Genomic DNA, 21,145 nt, shown 5'->3' on the forward strand with positions numbered 1-21,145 from the left:
CTCTTATAATACACTTCCGGTGAAAACGGCCATTTTGTTTTTCACTGTTCAAGGGTATTTCGTGTAGTCCGAGAGCAGCTCCAGGAAGATTAAGAGCGATGTTTCCTTTGGCAAAAACAGCGATGAACTTCACTGGTGAGATTGAATCAAAATTTAATATCCCCATTTCTAACATCCCTGTACCTTAACCATTTCATAATTACTTAAAAAGCCGAATGACCTGTTGTCAAGTTCGCCGGAAAATTACAGTGTGCTGATGTATTTGTATTATTAAATTAGTATATAACGAAAAAAAAAAACATACATGTATCTAATTGCAGCTTTGGATCCAAATTATAATTGCCCTTAAAACATGTTTTTAACTAACACAGTGCATCCTGGCTATAGTGAACATCTTCTGAAACAATCCATTTAGCGTTTTGTTTAAGTAAAGGCTCTGGCAATATGAGTACATTTTGTGAGATGTTACCAATACAAAAAAAAAAAATACCACCTGACCTGGCAAACGCCTTTAAATCAGTCTTTAGTTAATTGTGTGGAGAGCTTATTTAACCGACGTTCAGGTGGGTTGGTGATTGTTAGAATTCTGTTGAACTCAACCTTTCTGGCCATAATAAAATAGGTGCGAAAGTGTATACAAATGGCGTCTTTGGGAAGTTTAAAAAAAAAAAACTGCCCTATGCGATTGGCATTAAATCTATGCCTGTCTATATGTATACAGAGGTCACCAAGTAAGTAAGTAGGCACGACTACTGCTCCCAGTATTGTGGCACAGCAGTTAAGCCAGCGCCTCAGTAAACCACTGGGCTTTGTATGTAACTTTGCATTTAAATGGACTTTACGACGAGTTTACAAATCAACTTCAATTTCAGTCGTCATGTCTATGTTGCACTTTTTCCAGATTAAAAAAACAAACAAACAAAAGAAAACCCTATTTAGCCTAACATGTGAGTCTCAACCCATATAGAAAAGTTGGATTTTGACATTATTTTTGTTTTGTTTGTGCAATCTGGGATTAGACCTAGTTTGGTTGTTTTAAATCATATTATATTCCACATACAAATCTATTTGAAAAACAAACACTGCAACATGCAATTTAAATGTAAAAAGAAATATGTATGTTTTACTTTGATACTATATAATCTCTGTATACTGCCATACACGGTTTGTTTGCTTGAAAACGTTTCATTTTTGTGGTCCACAGAATCCTTTATGGAATTATACTCTGTAAGGAGCACACAATCTTGTGGATTTATCAGTTGAATAGCTGGAAGCCAACTTATCTGGACAGCAGCTTGTTTTAGTCATGACCTTGGTCATCTGATTGCTCCACTAAGCAGTAACAGCGGGTCCAGAGCCCATACTTCCAGAGGAAGTTATCAGTTGGCCTGTTCTGGGTACTTTATTCCTAAACCAACACAAAGTGCTGCTTCTGTTGTCAAATTCCTCATTGTCTATCAATAGTTAGTTAAACTAGATACTTGATTACATTTGTGTAAATTCCAAATCCCAATTTTTGCACCCATACAATATGCATGAGGGGGTCATGTTGGGACAAAAACACATCTTGAATTGTGTGGCAAGCCTGTAACTAAATATTTTGCAGGAGTTCTGGAACGCCGTAGTGCAGAGACACGTCGTTATCTCTGTTTGGGTTTCTGACGTGCATGTTTTCATGTCGGTTTAACACATTTTCCCAGTCGGTTCCCACATTGTATACTCCGGACCTGTAGGTCTCTGTCTGTTGCACTCTGGGAGTTTTCCAGTCTGTGAAAATGTACTGTTGTCCAAAAGGAAACTGGCATCCCAACATTCTGTAATATATAAAAGCAGCATCTCCCTTTTGCAGGTCAGGTTGTCAAAATGGGCAAGAAGCAGGTTTGCCAGATTTCAATAATAAACAGTTTTCAGGTTCTTTATTAGTGATTCATGAAGGTAATGACTGGCTGAGCTATTCTGCAGAACCGAGTTCACTGCCCAACTGTCCTGAATGAAATGGAGAAGTGAGGATATATCACCAAAACTAACAGCAGTAAAACATTTAGAGCTGCTGATAATATACCAAATAGCTACTCAATTATTGAAAACTACTACATCAATTAGATCAGTATGCATAACATGGCTTGTTTACAGTCTGTCCAGCTTTGCTGAAAACCTGATCGCTGGGGACTGACGTTGCTGGCATGCTTAAGATGTTTCTGGCCAAGCAGGCTACTTTTGACCATCGATGGTGATCAAATGATACAGTGAATCAATGCATCACTCCAGCCTTGTGGGCAAGGAGGATTACATTAATATATCAAATATTTAAATATAGTGTATACTAATTGTGTTTGTTTTGTTTTTTTCAGCACGTGGCATCCGCCAAGCTGCAGTGAGACAATGCCACCACGAAGCCGGACCAAATTTTCATCAAAAGTACGGCAACATGCTTCTAGTCTCTGGAATACTCTTCTGTGGGAGTGTCTGGACATACGTAAGTGTATACATATATTTACCTGTCATTACACCAGTAAACTGTAACTAAATGTGTTAAGATCAGTGCCATGAAATTGGGTTTAACCTGGAGCAACTGTAGATTTGTCATGTCATTGATTTATTGTTGGATAATTAGGCAGCCAGCTTTCTGTGCACTTTCCCAGCAAGCTTTAATGTGATCTTGCTCTATATTGCATCTCCAGAATGCTACTGCACAGAAAGAAATAGGCTTCATACAGGGTGGCGAGGACATGTCATAGCAGCAGATGTATTGCTTCTATGAATGTATTACCTGCAGATACATGAAGCCACATCTATTGAAACACTACAATATCTTGTAACATTATCCTTTTTATAATCTTTACAAACAGTATCCTTTATAAACTCCCACATGTTCCTCATTGGTCTCTGAAAGTATATTTACTGCTTGTTTAATATCTTGCAGGTTGCAACACAGACTGGCATTACCTGGAACCTTTCACCGGTCGGCAAGATCACCCCCAAGGAATGGAAAGAGCAGTAAAGAAGCCACAGCTTTGAACTACTGAAGCAAAACCTAAAAACATATTTTGAACTGTTCTGCTGAAATGTATATTGGATGTATAAATACCATCTGCACACTCGCTGGTGATCTAACTAGTTTTGTCATTTGACATAATTGGTGTAATAATAAATGAAGTTAAAATCTCTTAACTGACTCCTTGGTGTATTCCTGCGTCATCTGTAATTGCTCTGAAGAAGACCTATGGCTCGTAACGTGGTAGCTTTGTTTGCTGTGAAGTTTTAAACATATGAAATAAAGAATATTGCTTTTATAGATAACTAACTCTGTGTGGATATGGACTGGATTTTAACTAGTTACTGTCTTTTTGTTCCCCTTTGCTGTGGTTTTCCACAGGAGGAGATTTTTGTATGCAGTTGTCCCAAGACGAAGCACCCCGTGCTTGAAGTTCTTTTTTCAAACGCTTTTGTAGCGCTGGCATTCACACTGTTATGAAAAGTTTATCAGATATCTTAAACTGCAACCACCTGCTTAACATATAAAATCAGAGTTGATGAGTAACTGCTTCAAAGTAGTACATGTAGCTGGGGAATCTGTCCAGAACACATTTGAGAGTTCTCTGGTCTAGGTTTCTTTTTATTTCCCTTAGAAATGTAATTTGTGCTTCATTTAGCTTTTAATACTACCATAAACATCACCCTTTTAAAATAAATATGTATTTCTATGCTAAACTTGTCCAACAAAACAAGCTGTCATAGGATATATACTGAAGAGTGAGACATTTAGAGGACAGTATGTTTGCTACATATTGTCTATACACTGCACCATGTATTCCAATTATGGTTACCCAGACTTTAAAATATATTTTTGTAACTTTTATTGGAACTAGCACCATCTTCAGTGTAACCCACAGTACAAGAATGATTAGATAACAATGGATCATAAAACTGTTTGAAAAATCTTCAGCACAACAGAGGCAGTCATGTTATTTTACGAGGCTGGTAAGAATAGAAAGGATTTCAGATTTTTGACTTTTAATTCTTGTGTCTTTCTGGTGGAGCTTAAAGACCCCTCCACCACTGAGCTTTTATGACAGCAAAAAAAAATAGGTGTCCTTTTTGAATCACATATACAGTATGCTCTGTCAGCAGTCTGTTTTGTCATAAAATAAATGCTGGTCTATGTTTATCAACTGATGCTTTGAATCGGATTGATGTTTTGGTATCCTCAAGAACTGATTACTAACTTGTTTGGAAGCACTCCCAGGTTCCATGACTAAAAGGCTTCAGTTCAATTTAAAATGCTGTTGCATGTGTTCTGAGCAACCTTTTCTCTGCAGAAGTATGAGTCCTGTTTGAAAAGTTGCTGTATTTAATATCTATTGTGTGGCAAAACCATTTATTGTAATAGTAAAATCTATGTCAAGCCTTTATGGACTGAATAATCATAACCCGAAAAGGATGGGTTTAATGTTACAAATGGTGACATTTCAGTTTTGGAAAAATTGGTAGGTAACATCAAACTTTTGCTCTATGGCAAACCGCAATTATTGGCATGAAATGGATGCGATATATTCATTTAGCTTTTTGCCAGATTGAGCCATTTTGACTTTTAAACAAAAACAAGTACTGTCCACTTTTAAGTCTTTGACATTACTGCCAGTGTAGTAGTTGTCCGCAAATCATTGCCACTAGATGGCAGCATTGCTTGGTCTTTAACCACAAGGTTGCTAGATGCAAATGAATCGATCAAGTGAGGTATAGCCCACAAAAAAAAAAAATGTAGAGGGTGTGTGGCATTTAACACATTTCACAAACCGAACCATATCAAAGAGACGCACCCCAACATACCAATATAAGTCCATTTTGAAAATATTATTTCTATTTTTCTTCCTTCGTTTTCACAGAGCTCCCCATGTCAACAAAATATACTTATAATAAACCAGTACAGGGCCCAGGCAGGTAATTAACATTCCTTAAAAGGTGTATTTATTGACTATAACTTAACAAAAACAATTCTTTCCCAAGGTTAAACTGCATTTCCCATAGTTTACCATGATTTGTCATGTTTTTAAATATACTTAACCATACCTCTGGGCTTTACCATGCTTTCCCTATGCTTTATTATACTATGGTAAACCTGTACAATGGAATGATAGCACAGGATTTACCAGGTGCTTTCTGAAATCAGTTACCCGTTTAAATTGCTGCACAACTGGGATCCAATAATCGTGTGTAAACGTGTGTCCTCAACTTATTACTGCAATGTTTTTTTTTTTTTCCAAAAGTGTGTGTAATTATGTATCCCTGTTAGCCTTGCTGCATTTCAATTAGACTTCCTGACTCGACGACTAGACACACAGTTTGGATCATACGAGTTTTAAAGCTGTGTGTAGAAGTTTGTGTTAAATTAATTTGCCATGACAACATGCTTGCTTCTCTTGATTGTCCCGCCTACTTTTTGCTGTCGCATCCTGTTAGATATCGGAAGTGGCGTTTATTTTTTTGTATTTTGCGAGGACTTCTGGTAATCTAGATAAGTGTTAGTAGAGTAGGTCGTGGTAGTTTCTGGCTTTAATTCACAAACAAACAAACAAACAAATAAATAAATACAATTCTAACGTGATTCCACAATCTTTCCTATTACATACGGGATATCCACGTTTCAGAGTTGATTCCCTGGATTATTCATTTGCATTGATAGCTACGTGACAGTAGTACCCGAGTCAATGCACAATACAATTGGAGTAGCCAGCAGCAGCAACCCTTGCTGTGTTAAAATGGTCATTTTGTTAATATCGTTAGAATAATAAGAAGCTGTCTTTACAAATGTGTCAGCCAAAGCAGGAATGTAACATGGAATAACATAACGTGATTTAGAATGGGATACAAAAATGGATATACAAAAAATCACCTTGGAAGTGCCACGTTGAGAGCAAGATAACATTTTTCCGGTAAGTTTTATTTTGTTTGGCAGATTGTGCGTCATTATGATAAATAAATGTTTACATACAGTAAGTACCAGTCTCAATTTTTGATTGTGTGTAGCATATGGAAATACACTACTGTATTTTTATATATATATATATATATATATATATATATATATATATATATCTGTAAATTGGGAAAGATATACTACTGGGGTGTATTTTTTAAATGAATTATACCAGAAAGGGCATACTTCATTTTAGATGTAAGCACAGATTGTTTGAACTTTAAGAACAGATGAAACTGTAAACGCGATTATCGCTTATACTAGAACCGCTTAATCTTGTTGAAATTAACACAAATTAAATTCATTGGCCTGTGTTTGAAAAAGTTTTCCGGGAAACAAGTGTCATTTACTTTTTCAAGAACCTGGCTCGACCCTCCGGTTTCTTTGGTTATATTCTCAAAAATGTTGCTTTAGCTGTTGGGATACAAGCTTCTGTTCAAATTAAAATACAACCTGTGTAAAAAAAAGACCTGCTGTTTTTAAATTGAAGCAGTCAGATGTAACGCCATCCTTGGAATTCAGGTGGTAAAACTGAAACGAAATTTTACAAGCATGTTAAAAATGTACCCAACCCTTTGTGGATTCGGGACCCTACAATGCTGAATCACGAAGTGCTGTATAAACCAGTCACTGGCAGAACAGCGCATACTTTAAATGTGACAGGATATTAATATGAAATACTGTAAGCACACGAATTAAAATGTAATCTGCTGAGTTTTTAACTGCTGCCAATTGAAATTTCCCACAGCTAGAAGTGAAATGAACACAATGAAAGCACTTTTAAACTCGGTGAACCTGCACTGTGAAATCAAAGACATGTTCCTTTTATAGACCGTGATTACACCAGGAAAGTTGCCAGGATTGTGATTGTGTACCGGCAATTCATTTGTGGCTGTGACTTTCCTGGAAAAAATGCATTAGCTACAAAGAACAGTGCATTGTTCCAGGGTCGTAGTTTCACTTCTGCAAGGAGCGTTTCAGTTTATTCTGTTTAGCCACATTTTTGTTGCTTGAGACACAGCATGAGTCAGATTGTAGCAGGGATGTAGAAACATTTGCTCTAATCAAACATGTTATTTTCAAAACTCCACATTTGAGACCTAGTAAATGGACAGACAGGTGAGATTTAGAGAATAATTTTTATGGCATTGCGATAAGACCCAGTGAACTTCACTCTGTGTTTCTGTACAGTGGTCCATTGTTTGTCTGGTAATCCAATAATTGTGACATTGCATTCTCTGACAAACTTTGTTTACTTAATAGCCAATAAAAATAAATTGAATTCAGTACACTGTAAAGTATCAGTTAAACTGTGTAATTTAATAACAATTGACACACATTTTTTTACATACAGAAACAGCTTTTCATCCAGCCTTTTGCATCATGTGTGAAAGTTTTACAGTGGATATTTGTTGATGTGTGAAAAAAAGCATTTGCTGCCTTTTACTGTTACTTTTTGAAGCAGAAATGTGTTGAATTTTTACAAGGTCATCTGCTTTTCCAGGCATGAAACCCTCAGTATCCAGAAACATTTTATCAGCGAAGAACACGCTACAGTATAATGGAAACTTCCTGCCTTTCTTGAAGGGCAAGGAAACTTATGTGCAGAGAATCCAGCAATACAAACATCAATAAGCATGTCTTGCTTAAAGTCACATTAGGAATGGATCCTAAATAAGTTAAACACCTGAAAGTGTATTTTAAAAAAATTGTGCATAAGATATTCCCGATCGTAGATCAATCAAACTGTTTCTTCTTGATTTCTAATCACCTCCTGTATGGTGGCTCACATTGCTTGATTGCCTAGTGCCTAGTGGTAATATTGTTAGTAGATTCAATCTGTCACAGGTGAATTCAAGATTACAGCCATCAGTACCATGTCTTGTCAGACCGGGTGCTTCCGCATACCCCCTGGTACTCTTAAATTGCGCTCAAGGTCGCAAGCGACAAGCGATTCTATAGATACACAGCATGTAAAAATAGATTGACAAGCAGCCTCCATATATCCTCACATTATGAAACAGTACTTGTGCTTAAGAGGTTCTTGTCAAGACAGCCGAAATATAATATTTCATCATTAATTGATAACAGACTACAGTATATGTTTTAAATGAAGGACAAGCTTTGGTTAAATTGCAGTTCATTAGTGCATACCCTTTATCATACACAGCTGAGTAGAAAAGGCCCATTCTTGCAGATTTGGAAGGACACAATGTGAGCTTCCCATACTGACTCCCATGCTTTAACCCTGAAGTGAAACAGTCAAAAACTCCCTGAAAACTCCTGATCTGGAAGTATACAGTGGAGGCTATTCAAGCTTGCAGGCAGCAAATTCAATCTTCTGATTTCACAGCAGGTCATTCCAAAAGTGAAGTGCTGTCATACTGTAGAAATCATATGACTTCCTTAAAATAAAGTGTTAGAGAGAACCTGGATTTTCTACAGAGCCAATGTGTGTCATCGCTTTATTACAGTGAAACAACAATTTTTTCTTGTGCATTGTAATGAACCATTAAAAAAAGATTATTTTTGTCAAGCAGAGATATCTTTACAGTGACATGGCTTTTGAAAACAAACTTGCAGGTTTAACCAGGCATTCATTACTGTCCTGTTATGATTCCCGGGAGAAACACAGCCTGTACTTTATTGTTTTACGTACAGTAAGTGATACATAATATGCAAGTATAAAATACTGTAGCATTTCAGTGAGTGCTGTGGAAGCACTTGTAGGTATGTCTGTACAACAGTAGCTATATCTTCTCTCTGTGGAACCTTGTACACTTCCTCAACTTATTTCTACACAGCTACAGTTTAACCCAGCAACAGCATACAGTATAAGACATCAGTTTCTGTTTATGGTGTAATAAAATAAATCCTACAGCACACAAAGGGTTATCTCATGCCTTATTTACATCAGACCCACACAAACACTCCTGTGAATGTCTTTCGAATCAGTGCATTCACTGTTGTTAGAGTTTGTATTTTAAATTAGCACCTGAGTGACATATTTCACACTATTTTAAGTAATCAAAGTGATCATTTTAATAATACTGCAATTTGATTGATGTGGCACAAAGATGTACTATGATATACTTGTACAGTATGTTGCAATCTGCATGAGAATCATATACTTAATAATATTTACTTATAGACCGACATACAATATAGTAGTATAACAAATACAAATTGATTTATGGTTGTCAAATGCTTTAGAGGTAAAAGTACATATATTTGCATTTAAAAAAAAAAAATTGTATGAACTTATATCATGAATTAAAATGAACCATACTCCCCTTCCCATGAGGGCACTGGAGACTAGAGAAAGTAAGCATAGATAGTTTACTGGTAAGAACTAGATTGAAGGTTGATTGATCAATACATAGATTAAGATGAATAACCAGCACAAGAATGTGATCAGTGTTAACTGTTCTTATTTACTGTAGACGTGCATTTCCAGAATATAAACTGTATTTGGCGCACAATGACTCATGAACGAGTGAATGGGATGTAATTCACTTTCGGAAGTAGACAGATGGTTTTGACTCTTATTGAATTAGGAGGGAGCTAGCCCCAGGACAGGTTCATTTAGTTATCCAGTCTATATAACAGGTACAGAGCGCACAGTGTGTTGCTGCAGCAAGCACTGACCCATCGCTGTTCTCAATCCCACCAGGCAAAGATCTGTTTCCACTGCTGGAGCTACGGACAAGGCATGAGATGAAAACTGCTTTTTAACTACCTACAGATATTTATACTTGGAGTAAAAAGCGGTAGAGAGTTGTTATTTTAATTGCACCGCAGTGTTTGTGGAGATTAAAATGAGTTTTCTTAATATTCTTTGTTCTGTATTTGTTCTTGTCTGCGGACGTGCGTACTGTAACAGGATCCACTCTCTGTTGTGGTTCTTAGGGTTGGGTGCAAGCACTATGGCGCTGAAGTGTGAGGTGCATTCCATCACGGTCTGCGTGGAGGGGATGACCTGTAACTCCTGCGTCCAAACCATTGAACAACAGGTGGGGAATCTGCAAGGCGTGCATGACATACAGGTGAGTGCTTTGTGTAGCCTTGCCGAGCCAGTGCAAGCTCTCTCTGTAGCTTTTCACTTCCATGTGTTATGCAAATTACTGGTACAGATACAGTAGTGTTTAGTTTTGTGTGCAGTTAAAGCTGCAGGCTTCCTATGCTTGCAGAAGACCTCCTGGACCATGGAACCCTTTTCTCCATTGCATGTGGTTTTCTATCATCAGCCTGCAAATGGGGGAAGCACCGCCCCAAGATTATGCTTTTATTTTGAAGCCAGACATCAGCTGTATGCTAATCTTCCATATCAATGTAATTAATTGAATGTTGACATCTCTTCGTAAATAATTTACCTACTGTATAATGGCTGTTGATCTTTGTAAAAATGAGGGTGAGATTGGGTTTTAGAAATCAGAATTCTTTCTTTTGGTGGGTTATTATTAATTGTATATACCGCATGGTCCTGTTAACATTTATATCCATATGAAGGTAATGTTTAGTCTTAATGAGGGTTAATTTTCATAAATGAACGCTTAAAAGTGCAGGTGTCCCACCTGTTATGTTTACCCGGAGGTCAGAAAGCTCCCCTGGATTGGAAGCTGTTTGACAGTGACGTTGCTAAACACTGTTCAAATGGAACACAGTGTGCTGTTGTTAACATAGTGAATGTTTGAAAGCTCTTTAGTTACAGTGATTTGGGTTTGCCCTGTGTAACAACAGCATTACTCCGTGTTCAAAGGTTTGCAGCAGAAACTGCCTGCACTGTAACCTAATTTGCTTGAGCTGTTCCCTGTTGATTCTTTCAAAAGGAAATTAGCCATAGACCAGCAGTTTGAAATCCTTTATTCAATAAACACCACCCTTTCCTGCTAGTTCATACGCCTAAGGACAGGTACAGATTGGGAGATAATATAACAGTGTTTAGGTTAGGTGACACGAGGCTGCCCTTTACACTATTAAAACAATCTGAGTAATTGCTGGCTATTAGCCCCATACTCTGCCCTAGGGATACCCTGACGTGGGGCACATCAATCTGCTGCACAATATGTTATTATTAATGATAAAATTAGGACCAGCACAAAACAGCATTTAGAGCAAACATAATGTATTTAACAGCCAATAAAACTGTTTGGTTCTTGTTAAGGTCATTGATATAAATCCTTCCAGCTGTATTTTAAAGTGTTATCCTGCAGTTTCCAACAATTGTACAGTGGATGTCCTGTGCACAAGAACTAGATTCTCAAAGCTCTTTACTCCTTATTGTCATCAGCACATTGTTACAAGAAAGATGAACCCAATAAGATACCCAACCAGAATCAACAAACATTTCATTGAAGTATGAAGAGTCTTGAGTTGTTTCTTATTCATTTTAGAATTGTAATTGGCGTATTTTCCCTTCAGAATAAAATTGTGCTAATGACTATTTGGATTAAACATCTTTGAGAATGTAGTCCGTACTGTTTTTATATGTATGTTTGCATGTGTATTTCTATGAGAGCTTCTGCTCAGACTTCTGAAAGCCTGGTCTAATAAATTGTATTCGGTTTCATTATTGTGAGGGAACAAACCTGATACAGTTACCGGTTTTAATACCAAACAGTTCCCCCAAAACGCCCTTAAAACACTGCATAGTAACTTGCCAGCGCCATTCACCCAGAGATTGTTTACAGATCCCATTGACGCTTATCTAGCAGCAGATTTCCAGTGAGGGCATCAGGTGACTCAAACACTGCGAGGGACGTGACTAACCACACAGCACTGTGCTCAGTTACTGCCAGATTTAAGAGCACTGTTCCATGCTTACACTGCACTCGCAGGGAAGGTGCTTCCCCATATACTTCCCTGTAAATAATTGACAGAAACAGTAAACCACAGTGGGAACAGGAGCATTCTGGTTTGTTTTTTTTAAAAGAAAAAAATGTTGAGAGTGGGTAAACCCAAAAATAATAAACGAGTGAAGGAAGACACAAGCACAGTGTTGTCAATGCCTTTGCTCAAGAATGCTTTCAGCGGTCAGACGGATTCAGAATGACATTGAATGTGTTGCAAACAGGGCTTCATTGGATCATACACAGAATGGAAGTATTCATAGTGAGTAAAATATGCCCAGGTAACCATCTTGAAAGTATGTCTAAACCTATTATTAAACAGCTGAATTCAGAGAATGACTTCCCTTATTAATATTATTTTTACTTCTCCTTTTCTAGGTGTCTCTAGTAAATAAGGATGCAGTCGTTGTATTTGATCCCAGCCTCCAAACCCCGGAGTCTCTGAGAGAGGCTATCGAAGACATGGGGTTTGAGGCAAGTCTTTCTGATTCAGCCAAGCCAATACCCACTGAAACAGGCCTGTTCAGCATCCCCGGCCTGGTGCCTCAGCCCCAGAGTCAGGTCCACAGCACACTCTCCCAAATGAAGGGAGTTCTGGATGTTCAGATCGCCCCTGAGCCTCAGCATGTCAACGTGACTTTCATCCCCTCGCTTGTCAGCACCAGCCAGATTGGCGGGGTGGTTCAGAGTGTAGACACTTCTCCAGTGGAAAGGAAGTGTGACCCCCCTGAGGAGCCTGGGCGGAGCCAGGCGAGTGAAGCACTGGTAAAAATGAAGATTGAAGGGATGGTGTGCCTCTCTTGTACAACCACCATCCAAGGAAAGATCGGAAAACTCAATGGGGTCCAGAAGATGCAAGGTTAGTAACTGCTCCAAATCTCTGTGCATACACTGCTGTGCAGAGTAGAGTGTAGTACAGTGAAAGAGAGAAAGGCATTAACTGGATATTTAACTTGTTTGCATCTCGCTGTCTGTCACAACAAGGCTTGTGATGGGCTCTTGTGATTGTGTCACAAGTCACTGTGTTATCCTAAGAAAGCACAGTAAGCACTTTGTTGTGACACACCGTTTGCTGTTTTAACAAATACAAGGAGTAAGTGTCTCTATGGCAACCTAATCCTCACAGGTTCAGTAAGGTGTGATAAAACTTGGTATTAATATTATTTAGCATACGTTACTGAGTATTAGATTCTTATGGGGATTCTTATGGTGGTGTCTTTCTCTGTGTGTGTTTGTATCAGTATGTCACACTTTCAATATTGCATATATCAAATTACAGCTGATGCAATTTTCATTATTCATTGCCATTTCTTGTCCAAACTATCCTGTATATACTGTTTTTTTTCTTTTCTTTGTCATTTAGTCTCGTTGGCCAATCAGGAAGCCGCTGTCGTATACCAGCCACACCTCATCACTGCAGAAGAGATTGTGAACCAGATTGGCTTAGTAGGCTTCAAAGCGTCCCTCAAGAACAAACCCAGGCCTTTCAATCTGGGCTCCATCGATGTAGAGCGCCTGACAAACACTCCAGTCCAGAACTCTGCAACAGCACAGCAGAGCCCTGAGACAGACTGCGACCTCACTACCGTCGCCCTGCACGTAGACGGCATGCATTGCAACTCCTGTGTTCTCAATATCCAAAGTAATATATCGGAACTTACTGGCGTGCATGGAGTCGTTGTTTCTTTGGAAAAGAAGACTGCTACTATAAGATGTAACCTGAAACTCATTACAATCAATAACCTCAAGAAAGCCATTCAGGCTCTTCCACCAGGAAACTTTAAGGCAACCGAATGCGAGTCTGTGTTTTGTACGACTCCCCCCATTTCCCCAGTGTCTGTGCCTCTTCTGACTCCAGTGAACTGTACTAGCCAGCCCCCAACAGCGTCGTCTGTGATTACCATTGAGGGAATGACATGCAACTCCTGTGTGCAGAGCATCGAAGGAGTTCTGTCCCAAAGAAAAGGAGTGAAATCCGCGCAAGTGTCTCTAGCTCACCATAGTGGAACTTTTGAGTATGATCCACTGCTCACTAACCCAGAGGAATTAAGGGAAGCTATAGAGGATATGGGATTTGATGCCTTTCTACCTGGTAAATATTCTATTTTGTTGTTTTGTGTTTTTGTAGTTACAGTTCTGTATGTGCCTTTAAAGTACATAGATGTTATTGGTTCACTGGTGTGAGTCTTATTATGTCGATTAACCGAGAATGATTTGCTCAATACAACAATTAGTCAGTTTAATGGGAATGCTTTATTAAACATCAAAATCAGCATGCCAAATGTTTTGCATCACCTAGAATTTTAGGATTGAGACATAATAATTAAACAATATATATAATTTTGATATCTTATGTGACGTCATGTAATCAAAGAAACTACAAAATTATATTGAAAAAGTCTAGCGGAAGTCTTAATAGCAGTACAGTGTTTCAAAATGTTACATTTTTCAATTTTTTTCGTTAAGTATATGGAAAATTACAAAGTGATATGCAATTCAATATGTTAACGTAACATTATTCAGCAGGTTTTATTTGACTTTATGAAGCAGAATTTGTTAATTCTATAGGGTGATGCAAAACTTTTGACCAGAGCTGTACATTAACATTTTCTGATTTTCAAAAACTCTGTAGTAATTTGAAATTCAAGCCTCTTTAAATGAACATTGTTTTAGTATAATGTGGAGCTACAATAAAAAATAATACAATGTTATGCTTGTACTGATCTGCATTTCTTGTTTGATTGTCTTTGGGGTGGGGGTTGAGGGCATTAATAGCGAATTGGCCTTAACTGGTAACAAACACAGCGATTTCTCACTTTCAACTTCAGGTACAAATTCATTAGCAGAAGGCTTTGAATCCTCATTAGCACTGAAGGCACTATTGCCAAAGGGGTCTCCCAGTAACAAACAGAAGAGCCGCAGCCCCTCAGACCGGTGGAAGGACGAGGAGGAGGAGGAGGGCGAGACAGACCCAGCGGCTGCACTGACCGCTCCACACACCCCTATGAAGTGCTTCATCCAGGTGACCGGGATGACCTGTGCCTCCTGTGTGGCCAGCATCGAGAGGAACCTCAAGAGAGAGGACGGTGAGATCGGACTCCAGGGAGTCTGTGGGAGAGTCTTGTCTGTTTTCTGCCTGACCTTCTTTACAGAGATTGACCAATCATTGCATACTGTGTACAGTAGAAACCTGCTAACGCATTTTCACCACACGGTGTTTTTATTTTTATTTTATATTTGCTTTATCATATCTGTAAGCTTTACAGTACTTATGCATGCTTTACCCTGCTTAATTACACTTTGTTATGCTGGTAAACTTGTATAAGGGAATGTCTCATTTCACATTTTTCCACTTCTGAAACTTCTGTGTTTGTCTGTTTCCTAATAAGTTATATCGTTTTTATATAATAATATGTTATGCATCAAGATTTTCTTTTCCTTACACATTATTTTGACTGGCATATTTTGGCCTGTTCTGAGATGTAGATCAACTTCAATGTTTGGTTCATTCACAAGAATTGTTTTAACAGAAAATATTGCTGCAATGTTGACATTACATGAAGTATAGTGGGTGAGCTTGCCATAGGATCTGTACCTCATGCTCAACATGTGAAACTAAATACAAACAATGCTGTGGGGTTGAGTTAATCATACTATACCACATGGGCATAAGTCTCTGCTGTTTTCTTTTAACCGCATTTTGTCGCTGTGGGCAATCACCCTGGATTACGTCAACCACTTCCGCTTGATTATCCCAGGATTGCCCCTGAAATATGTTGTTGCTGCAGTCCAGTCGTATTCCCAGTTGTGACTTCTCCCAGCAGGGTACAGGTGGATTGAATCGGCCTCTCTTGTGGTTTTTAGGTATTTTCTCTGTCCTGGTTGCCCTCATGGCTGGCAAAGCAGAGGTGCGCTACAACCCGGCTATCATAGAACCTGCGGGAGTGGCAGAACTAATCAAAGAGCTGGGGTTTGGAGCCTCAGTCCTCGAGAACTACGACGGGTCTGATGGGAATCTAGAACTCGTTGTAAGTATGGAATGTATATCAAGTGTTACGATGTAATATGTGATATAATAGTATACAGTATCACTCACTGTATATGGTAAATGTGGAGTTTTTTCATCCTGTCTCGCCACCCTGCCATATCTTTGTAATTGAGCACGTAGCTACCTGTTTTCTAAGGTCTTTGTCATTGTGCTTGGTATGCAAGGTAAGTCACACCTATATGTCATGATACTGCATACAAGTCAACATCCCTCAGTATTATGTAAAAGTAGGTCACCATGTGCTAAATGGTAATGTCTGTGCAGTTTTATGAAACCAGGAAATTTGATCCATTGCCTGGCAAATGAACCCTTGTATTGTGACACTCTTTATCATGAGAAGTTAGAATGAGGTCATCTTTAGCTTACATGTGTTAACATACAAAGCTGGTATGGCAAAATACAAAAAAGGTTTTTTAAGATGTGGAAAGGGCTGGCTAAGCAACATAAACTTATTGCACTGGAAAAAAAAAACAAAAAAAAAAAAACACAGGCATTTTTCAGTCAGCTGAGATGACTTGACCTATGAGTCACTTTCTTAGGAAGCTGTAAGGAAGCTGTAAGTTATGCAGCCTAAAATATACTATATAATCATTTATAACTTATAAGAAATACATAAAAAAACACACAGTAGACAATATACAGTGTCTTTACAGATGTGGCCCACTTGCAGTGTTTTAGCCCTCAGCTAGATTTGAGATATTTTGCATTGTATGAGCAAGGACATGCTCTGACATTTTGAGAACTGCAAGCTTTATATTGTAACAGTTTAAACCATGCTAATCAGACACTGCTGTTCTTATCTTCTGCACCCTAAACAGATTAGAGGAATGACCTGTGCCTCCTGTGTTCACAACATAGAATCCAATTTAATGAAGACCAAAGGTATCGTTTACACATCCGTTGCACTTGCAACCAACAAAGCTCATATCAAATATGACCCGGAAGTCATCGGACCTCGTGATGTCATGAAACTAATTGATGTAAGTGCCGGTGTTTTACTTTCTTACAGCAGTATGAATGGCCTGTTACTTCTCTCTTATCATTTTTTAAAAGTAAAAACATGTTTGGAGGACAGATACACTGCCTGGCCATTTTATTTGTACATGTACTGTACTTAATATTGGGTTGGTCCACCATTTGCCGGGATCAGCCTTGATGTTAATCCATTATTTGGTGCAGAGGATTGTGATGAATGTGGTGTTCAAGTTCATTCCAAACATGCTCATTTGGATTGAGATCCAGGGATTGCAGTGGCCATAGAAGATGCCTGAAGTCTCTGTTATGCTTTTCAAACCATCCCCAATTCTGGTGCACTAGAGTGTATTGAGAACACACCCCACACATGTCCTACTGTAGTAAAGTGGCCAGGCAGTTTATATTTGTAAGTTTCTCATGGCCGGTTTGGTGCAAACACCCCATCGGCATGTTCACTTTTCTATTGCCTCCATGCATGCAGTCTTTTTTACACAAGGTAGTATTGTGATGTGTTAACATCTGAAAGACATTCTCCAGGCTCTCTTTAAGCAACCACATGACATCTTTAAGAAATCAGTACATGCACTAGCTAGCATTTAAACAAAACTACAGCGATAAAACATGTGCATTTATTAAAATGAATACCCGATGTTCTTTAAAACTTTAATAATTCATATCTGCAGTGCTTTGTTCACAGTATTTGTTTGTTAATATATTTTTCTCTTCTTGCAGAATCTTGGTTTTGAGGCTTCTTTAGTGAAGAAAGACAGATCTGCAAGTCACTTAGACCACCGAAGAGAAATCAGGCAGTGAGTGTACCAAATGGAGCATATATATTTTAAAATTCATTTTTGAAAAGCATTGCATATAGTTTAGTAATAATACTGCAAGACCCTATTCCCTGTCAGCTAATCCCCAATAACTGGGATGATCATCACATCTGCCTGGAACACACATGGCCTGCCACGATGACACTCTCTGACATCATTAAGTTCTGTTCTATCTTGTATTTTTTTTTTTCTGCCAGTTGTGTTATACTGGTGCCATTTTATAGAAAATAACATAAATTTAATTTTCAATACGGACTTGTAAAAGTAACAACTTTATGAACTGTAGAAGTATTTTTAACCATATAGAATATTTCTTTTGTTTAAAAATACATTGGTGCTGCTGTGTGAAGGACTTCATGTGAGGTTTGAATTCATTTTCTTTTCCTAGATGGAGGCGGTCGTTCTTTGTGAGCCTGTTCTGTTGCGTCCCGGTCATGGGACTGATGATCCACATGATGATAATGGACAGTCACTTCTCCGGGCAGCACCACCACAATGTCAGTGGGGTGGATCTGGACCAGTATCACTCCACCATGTTCCTGGAGCAGCAGGTTCTCCCCGGGCTCTCCATCATGAATTTAATATCCTTCCTGTTTTGCATTACTGTGCAGGTACGAGAGTTTGGAAAACTAGTTTATGGTTAAAACTTTTAAAGTCCACTATTCTTAAAAATGCATCAGACTAGCACAGATTTGAAACTAATATTTTCTCAATTGTTACAATAAATAACATGGTTTTTATATACATATTCAATTGTATTCTCCGAGGTTATTTTTTACTTTAAGTGAAGTTGTTTTTTTTAACCTTTCACCTTTTACATTCTCATGATCCTTCTTGTTCTCTTTCTAGTTTATAGGAGGCTGGTACTTTTACATCCATGCATACAAAGCACTGAAGCACAGAACTGCAAACATGGATGTGCTGATTGTCCTGGCCACCTCCATTGCCTTTGTGTACTCCTGTGTTATCCTGCTGGTCGCAATGATTGAGAAGGCCAAAGTGAATCCCATAACCTTTTTTGACACCCCTCCTATGCTTTTTGTCTTCATCTCATTGGGAAGATGGCTGGAGCACTTAGCAAAGGTAATCGTATTTGTGTATGAATTGATTAAAAAACAGTAACCAGTTGGCCACATAAGTGCTGTAGAGAGCTGTTGGTAGAAGCTATTGCAACGGCACGCTGTGGCTCTCTTTCTTAGTCAGCTGCTGCTTTTCCTATGACTTGCATGTTGACAATATCTTTGTGCATGACCTCAGAAGTGCAGCATTGAATTATAGGAGAGGAGTGATTGATGCATTTCTATTCACAGACAGTTTAAAAAACACCTTTATCATAATGTGTGTTACTTTCATATATGAAACTATTTAAATACAAAAAGATTTATTAAATGTAATGACAAATGTTTCGACAGTGAAGACATTGAAAGACTTGTAGTCATAACATTTGTCACTGACTGTATTAAGCTTCTTTTAGTATTTCTAAATGCAGCACTAGTAAAGGTTTAATAGTTATGGAGGATATATCAAACTATGTGATGGCAATACATATTAGCTAAGATTTACTGGAATTCTTGTGTTAGCTGTATTTCCTTTAAATCTGGAATGCAGAGTCTTCTAAATGTATTTCATTTTTGTTCTTTCAGAGTAAAACTTCAGAAGCCTTGGCCAAGCTGATGTCCCTGCAGGCTACAGAAGCCACTGTTGTAACTCTGCGGCCTGACAAGTCAGTGCAGAGGTATGAAAATAGCATGCTTTGTACTCATCTTGTGTTTGTCAACCTTATTGATACCATGGTGTGACAGGATAGCGTCACGGCTCAAGCTGTTACCGGCAGGAAGAGAGACTCAGAGACAGAAGATGCAGTGAAGCGCTTTGTAGAGACAGAAGCTGCAGTGAAGCGCTGTGTTGAGACTCATAGACAGAAGCTGCAGTGAAGCTCTATATAGAGACTCGGAGACAGAAGCTGCAGTGAAGCGCTGTGTAGAGACAGAAGCTGCAGTGAAGCGCTGTGTAGAGACAGAAGCTGCAGTGAAGCGCTGTGTAGAGACAGAAGCTGCAGTGAAGCACTGTGTAGAGACAGAAGCTGCAGTGAAGTGCTGTGTAGAGACAGAAGCTGCAGTGAAGCGCTGTGTAGAGACAGAAGCTGCAGTGAAGCGCTGTGTAGAGACTCAGACAGAAGCTGCAGTGAAGCTCTATATAGAGACTCGGAGACAGAAGCTGCAGTGAAGCGCTGTATAGAGACTCGGAGACAGAAGCTGCAGTGAAGCTCTATATAGAGACTCGGAGACAGACGCTGCAGTGAAGCACTGTATAGAGACTCGGAGACAGACGCTGCACTGAAGTGCTGTGTAGAGACAGAAGCTGCAGTGAAGCGCTGTATAGAGACAGAAGCTGCAGTGAAGTGCTGTATAGAGACTCGGAGACAGAAGCTGCAGTAAAGCGCTGTATAGAGACAGAAGCTGCAGTGAAGCGCTGTGTAGAGACTCGGAGACAGAAGCTGCAGTGAAGCGCTGTATAGAGACAGAAGCTGCAGTGAAGCGCTCTATAGAGACAGAAGCTGCAGTGAAGCGCTGTATAGAGACTCGGAGACAGAAGCTGCACTGAAGCGCTGTGTAGAGACAGAAGCTGCAGTGAAGCACTGTATAGAGACTCAGAGACATTAGCTCCAGTGAAGCGCTGTATAGAGACTCGGAGGCAGAAGCTGCAGTGAAGCGCTGTATAGTGACTCAGAGACATTAGCTGCAGTGAAGCGCTGTATAGTGACTCAGAGACAGAAGCTGCAGTGAGCGCTGTATAGAGACTCGGAGACAGAAGCTACAGTTAAGCGCTGTTGCACACATTTATTAAACCCAAAAAAGGAACAAAACACAGAGACAAATAAACAGGCACAAGTACTGAAGTTTTAGGGGTTAGTTTTAGTTTAATTTCAAATGCTTCCTTCCAGGTCTGATTTAATTATCTTTATTAAATACCAAATAAAACAAATAAGTGTGCTGTACAGAGGCACGCATATACAGACAGAGAGAAACACCATATAGTCCCAGTTAGTTTGAGGGAGGCAATATCCAAGTCTGTTTAGGTAAATTCAGTGTTCTCCAGTGTCTGTTTTGCAGTGGCTGTGCCAAATGTTTTTATCTGTTAATATACAAGACCCATTTCAGCCAACTTTTATATATATTTTAAGATGCCTTGTGTAACAGAAATGATGCGTAAACCCCAGGAGTGACCCTCTTGTTTCCTGTTTGTCTCTCCAGTGAAGAGCAGGTGGAGGTTGAGCTGGTGCAGCGTGGAGATATCGTTAAAGTGGTCCCTGGAGGGAAATTCCCTGTGGACGGCAGAGTGATTGAAGGGCACTCCATGGCAGACGAATCTCTAATAACAGGTAAGAAGTTACCATGTAGATTGCAAGTGGGGCCTATTTCCTGTAACACAGGAAGTGAATGGGGAGGGAAAAGTGTTGTGGTAG

At 39.0% G+C, this 21,145-nt stretch overlaps 2 protein-coding genes across 3 annotated transcripts in view; both read left to right on the forward strand.

Annotated features, from left to right (window-relative positions):
- Positions 1-19: 19 nt before the first annotated feature.
- Positions 20-3,171, forward strand: LOC117412647 (cytochrome c oxidase subunit 7B, mitochondrial-like). The gene is made up of 3 exons (XM_034903771.2): positions 20-135; positions 2,352-2,476; positions 2,924-3,171. Exons 1-3 carry the CDS (start codon positions 99-101, stop codon positions 2,999-3,001), a joined length of 240 nt encoding a protein of 79 aa, XP_034759662.2. The 5' UTR covers positions 20-98; the 3' UTR covers positions 3,002-3,171.
- Positions 3,172-5,447: 2,276 nt separating this feature from the next.
- LOC117963265 (copper-transporting ATPase 1-like) overlaps positions 5,448-21,145 on the forward strand; it is a 31,663-nt gene continuing 15,965 nt past the window's right edge. Inside the window, exons 1-12 of one of the 2 annotated variants that reach the window (XM_059001133.1) lie at positions 5,448-5,933; positions 9,887-10,023; positions 12,205-12,685; positions 13,190-13,918; positions 14,655-14,912; positions 15,691-15,854; positions 16,693-16,854; positions 17,582-17,658; positions 18,068-18,290; positions 18,529-18,762; positions 19,323-19,414; positions 20,934-21,061. In XM_059001133.1, coding sequence (XP_058857116.1) covers positions 9,904-10,023; positions 12,205-12,685; positions 13,190-13,918; positions 14,655-14,912; positions 15,691-15,854; positions 16,693-16,854; positions 17,582-17,658; positions 18,068-18,290; positions 18,529-18,762; positions 19,323-19,414; positions 20,934-21,061 — 2,668 coding nt within the window. In that variant the 5' untranslated portion in view covers positions 5,448-5,933; positions 9,887-9,903. The remainder of the gene's footprint in view (positions 5,934-9,886; positions 10,024-12,204; positions 12,686-13,189; positions 13,919-14,654; positions 14,913-15,690; positions 15,855-16,692; positions 16,855-17,581; positions 17,659-18,067; positions 18,291-18,528; positions 18,763-19,322; positions 19,415-20,933; positions 21,062-21,145) is intronic. The other variant, XM_059001134.1, reaches the window with a different exon arrangement.

Source organism: Acipenser ruthenus, chromosome 26 (genome assembly GCF_902713425.1).
Source record: "Acipenser ruthenus chromosome 26, fAciRut3.2 maternal haplotype, whole genome shotgun sequence".
Classification (NCBI taxonomy): Eukaryota; Metazoa; Chordata; class Actinopteri; order Acipenseriformes; family Acipenseridae; genus Acipenser; species Acipenser ruthenus.

Bases quoted from the DNA above. Each gene is read 5' to 3' on its own strand.
- LOC117412647 (XM_034903771.2), top strand. From the start codon at position 99: ATGTTTCCTTTGGCAAAAACAGCGATGAACTTCACTG. The intron at 136-2,351 runs GTGAGATTGAAT...TGTTTTTTTCAG, and splicing joins AACAGCGATGAACTTCACTG to CACGTGGCATCCGCCAAGCT. The intron at 2,477-2,923 runs GTAAGTGTATAC...AATATCTTGCAG, and splicing joins GTGGGAGTGTCTGGACATAC to GTTGCAACACAGACTGGCAT.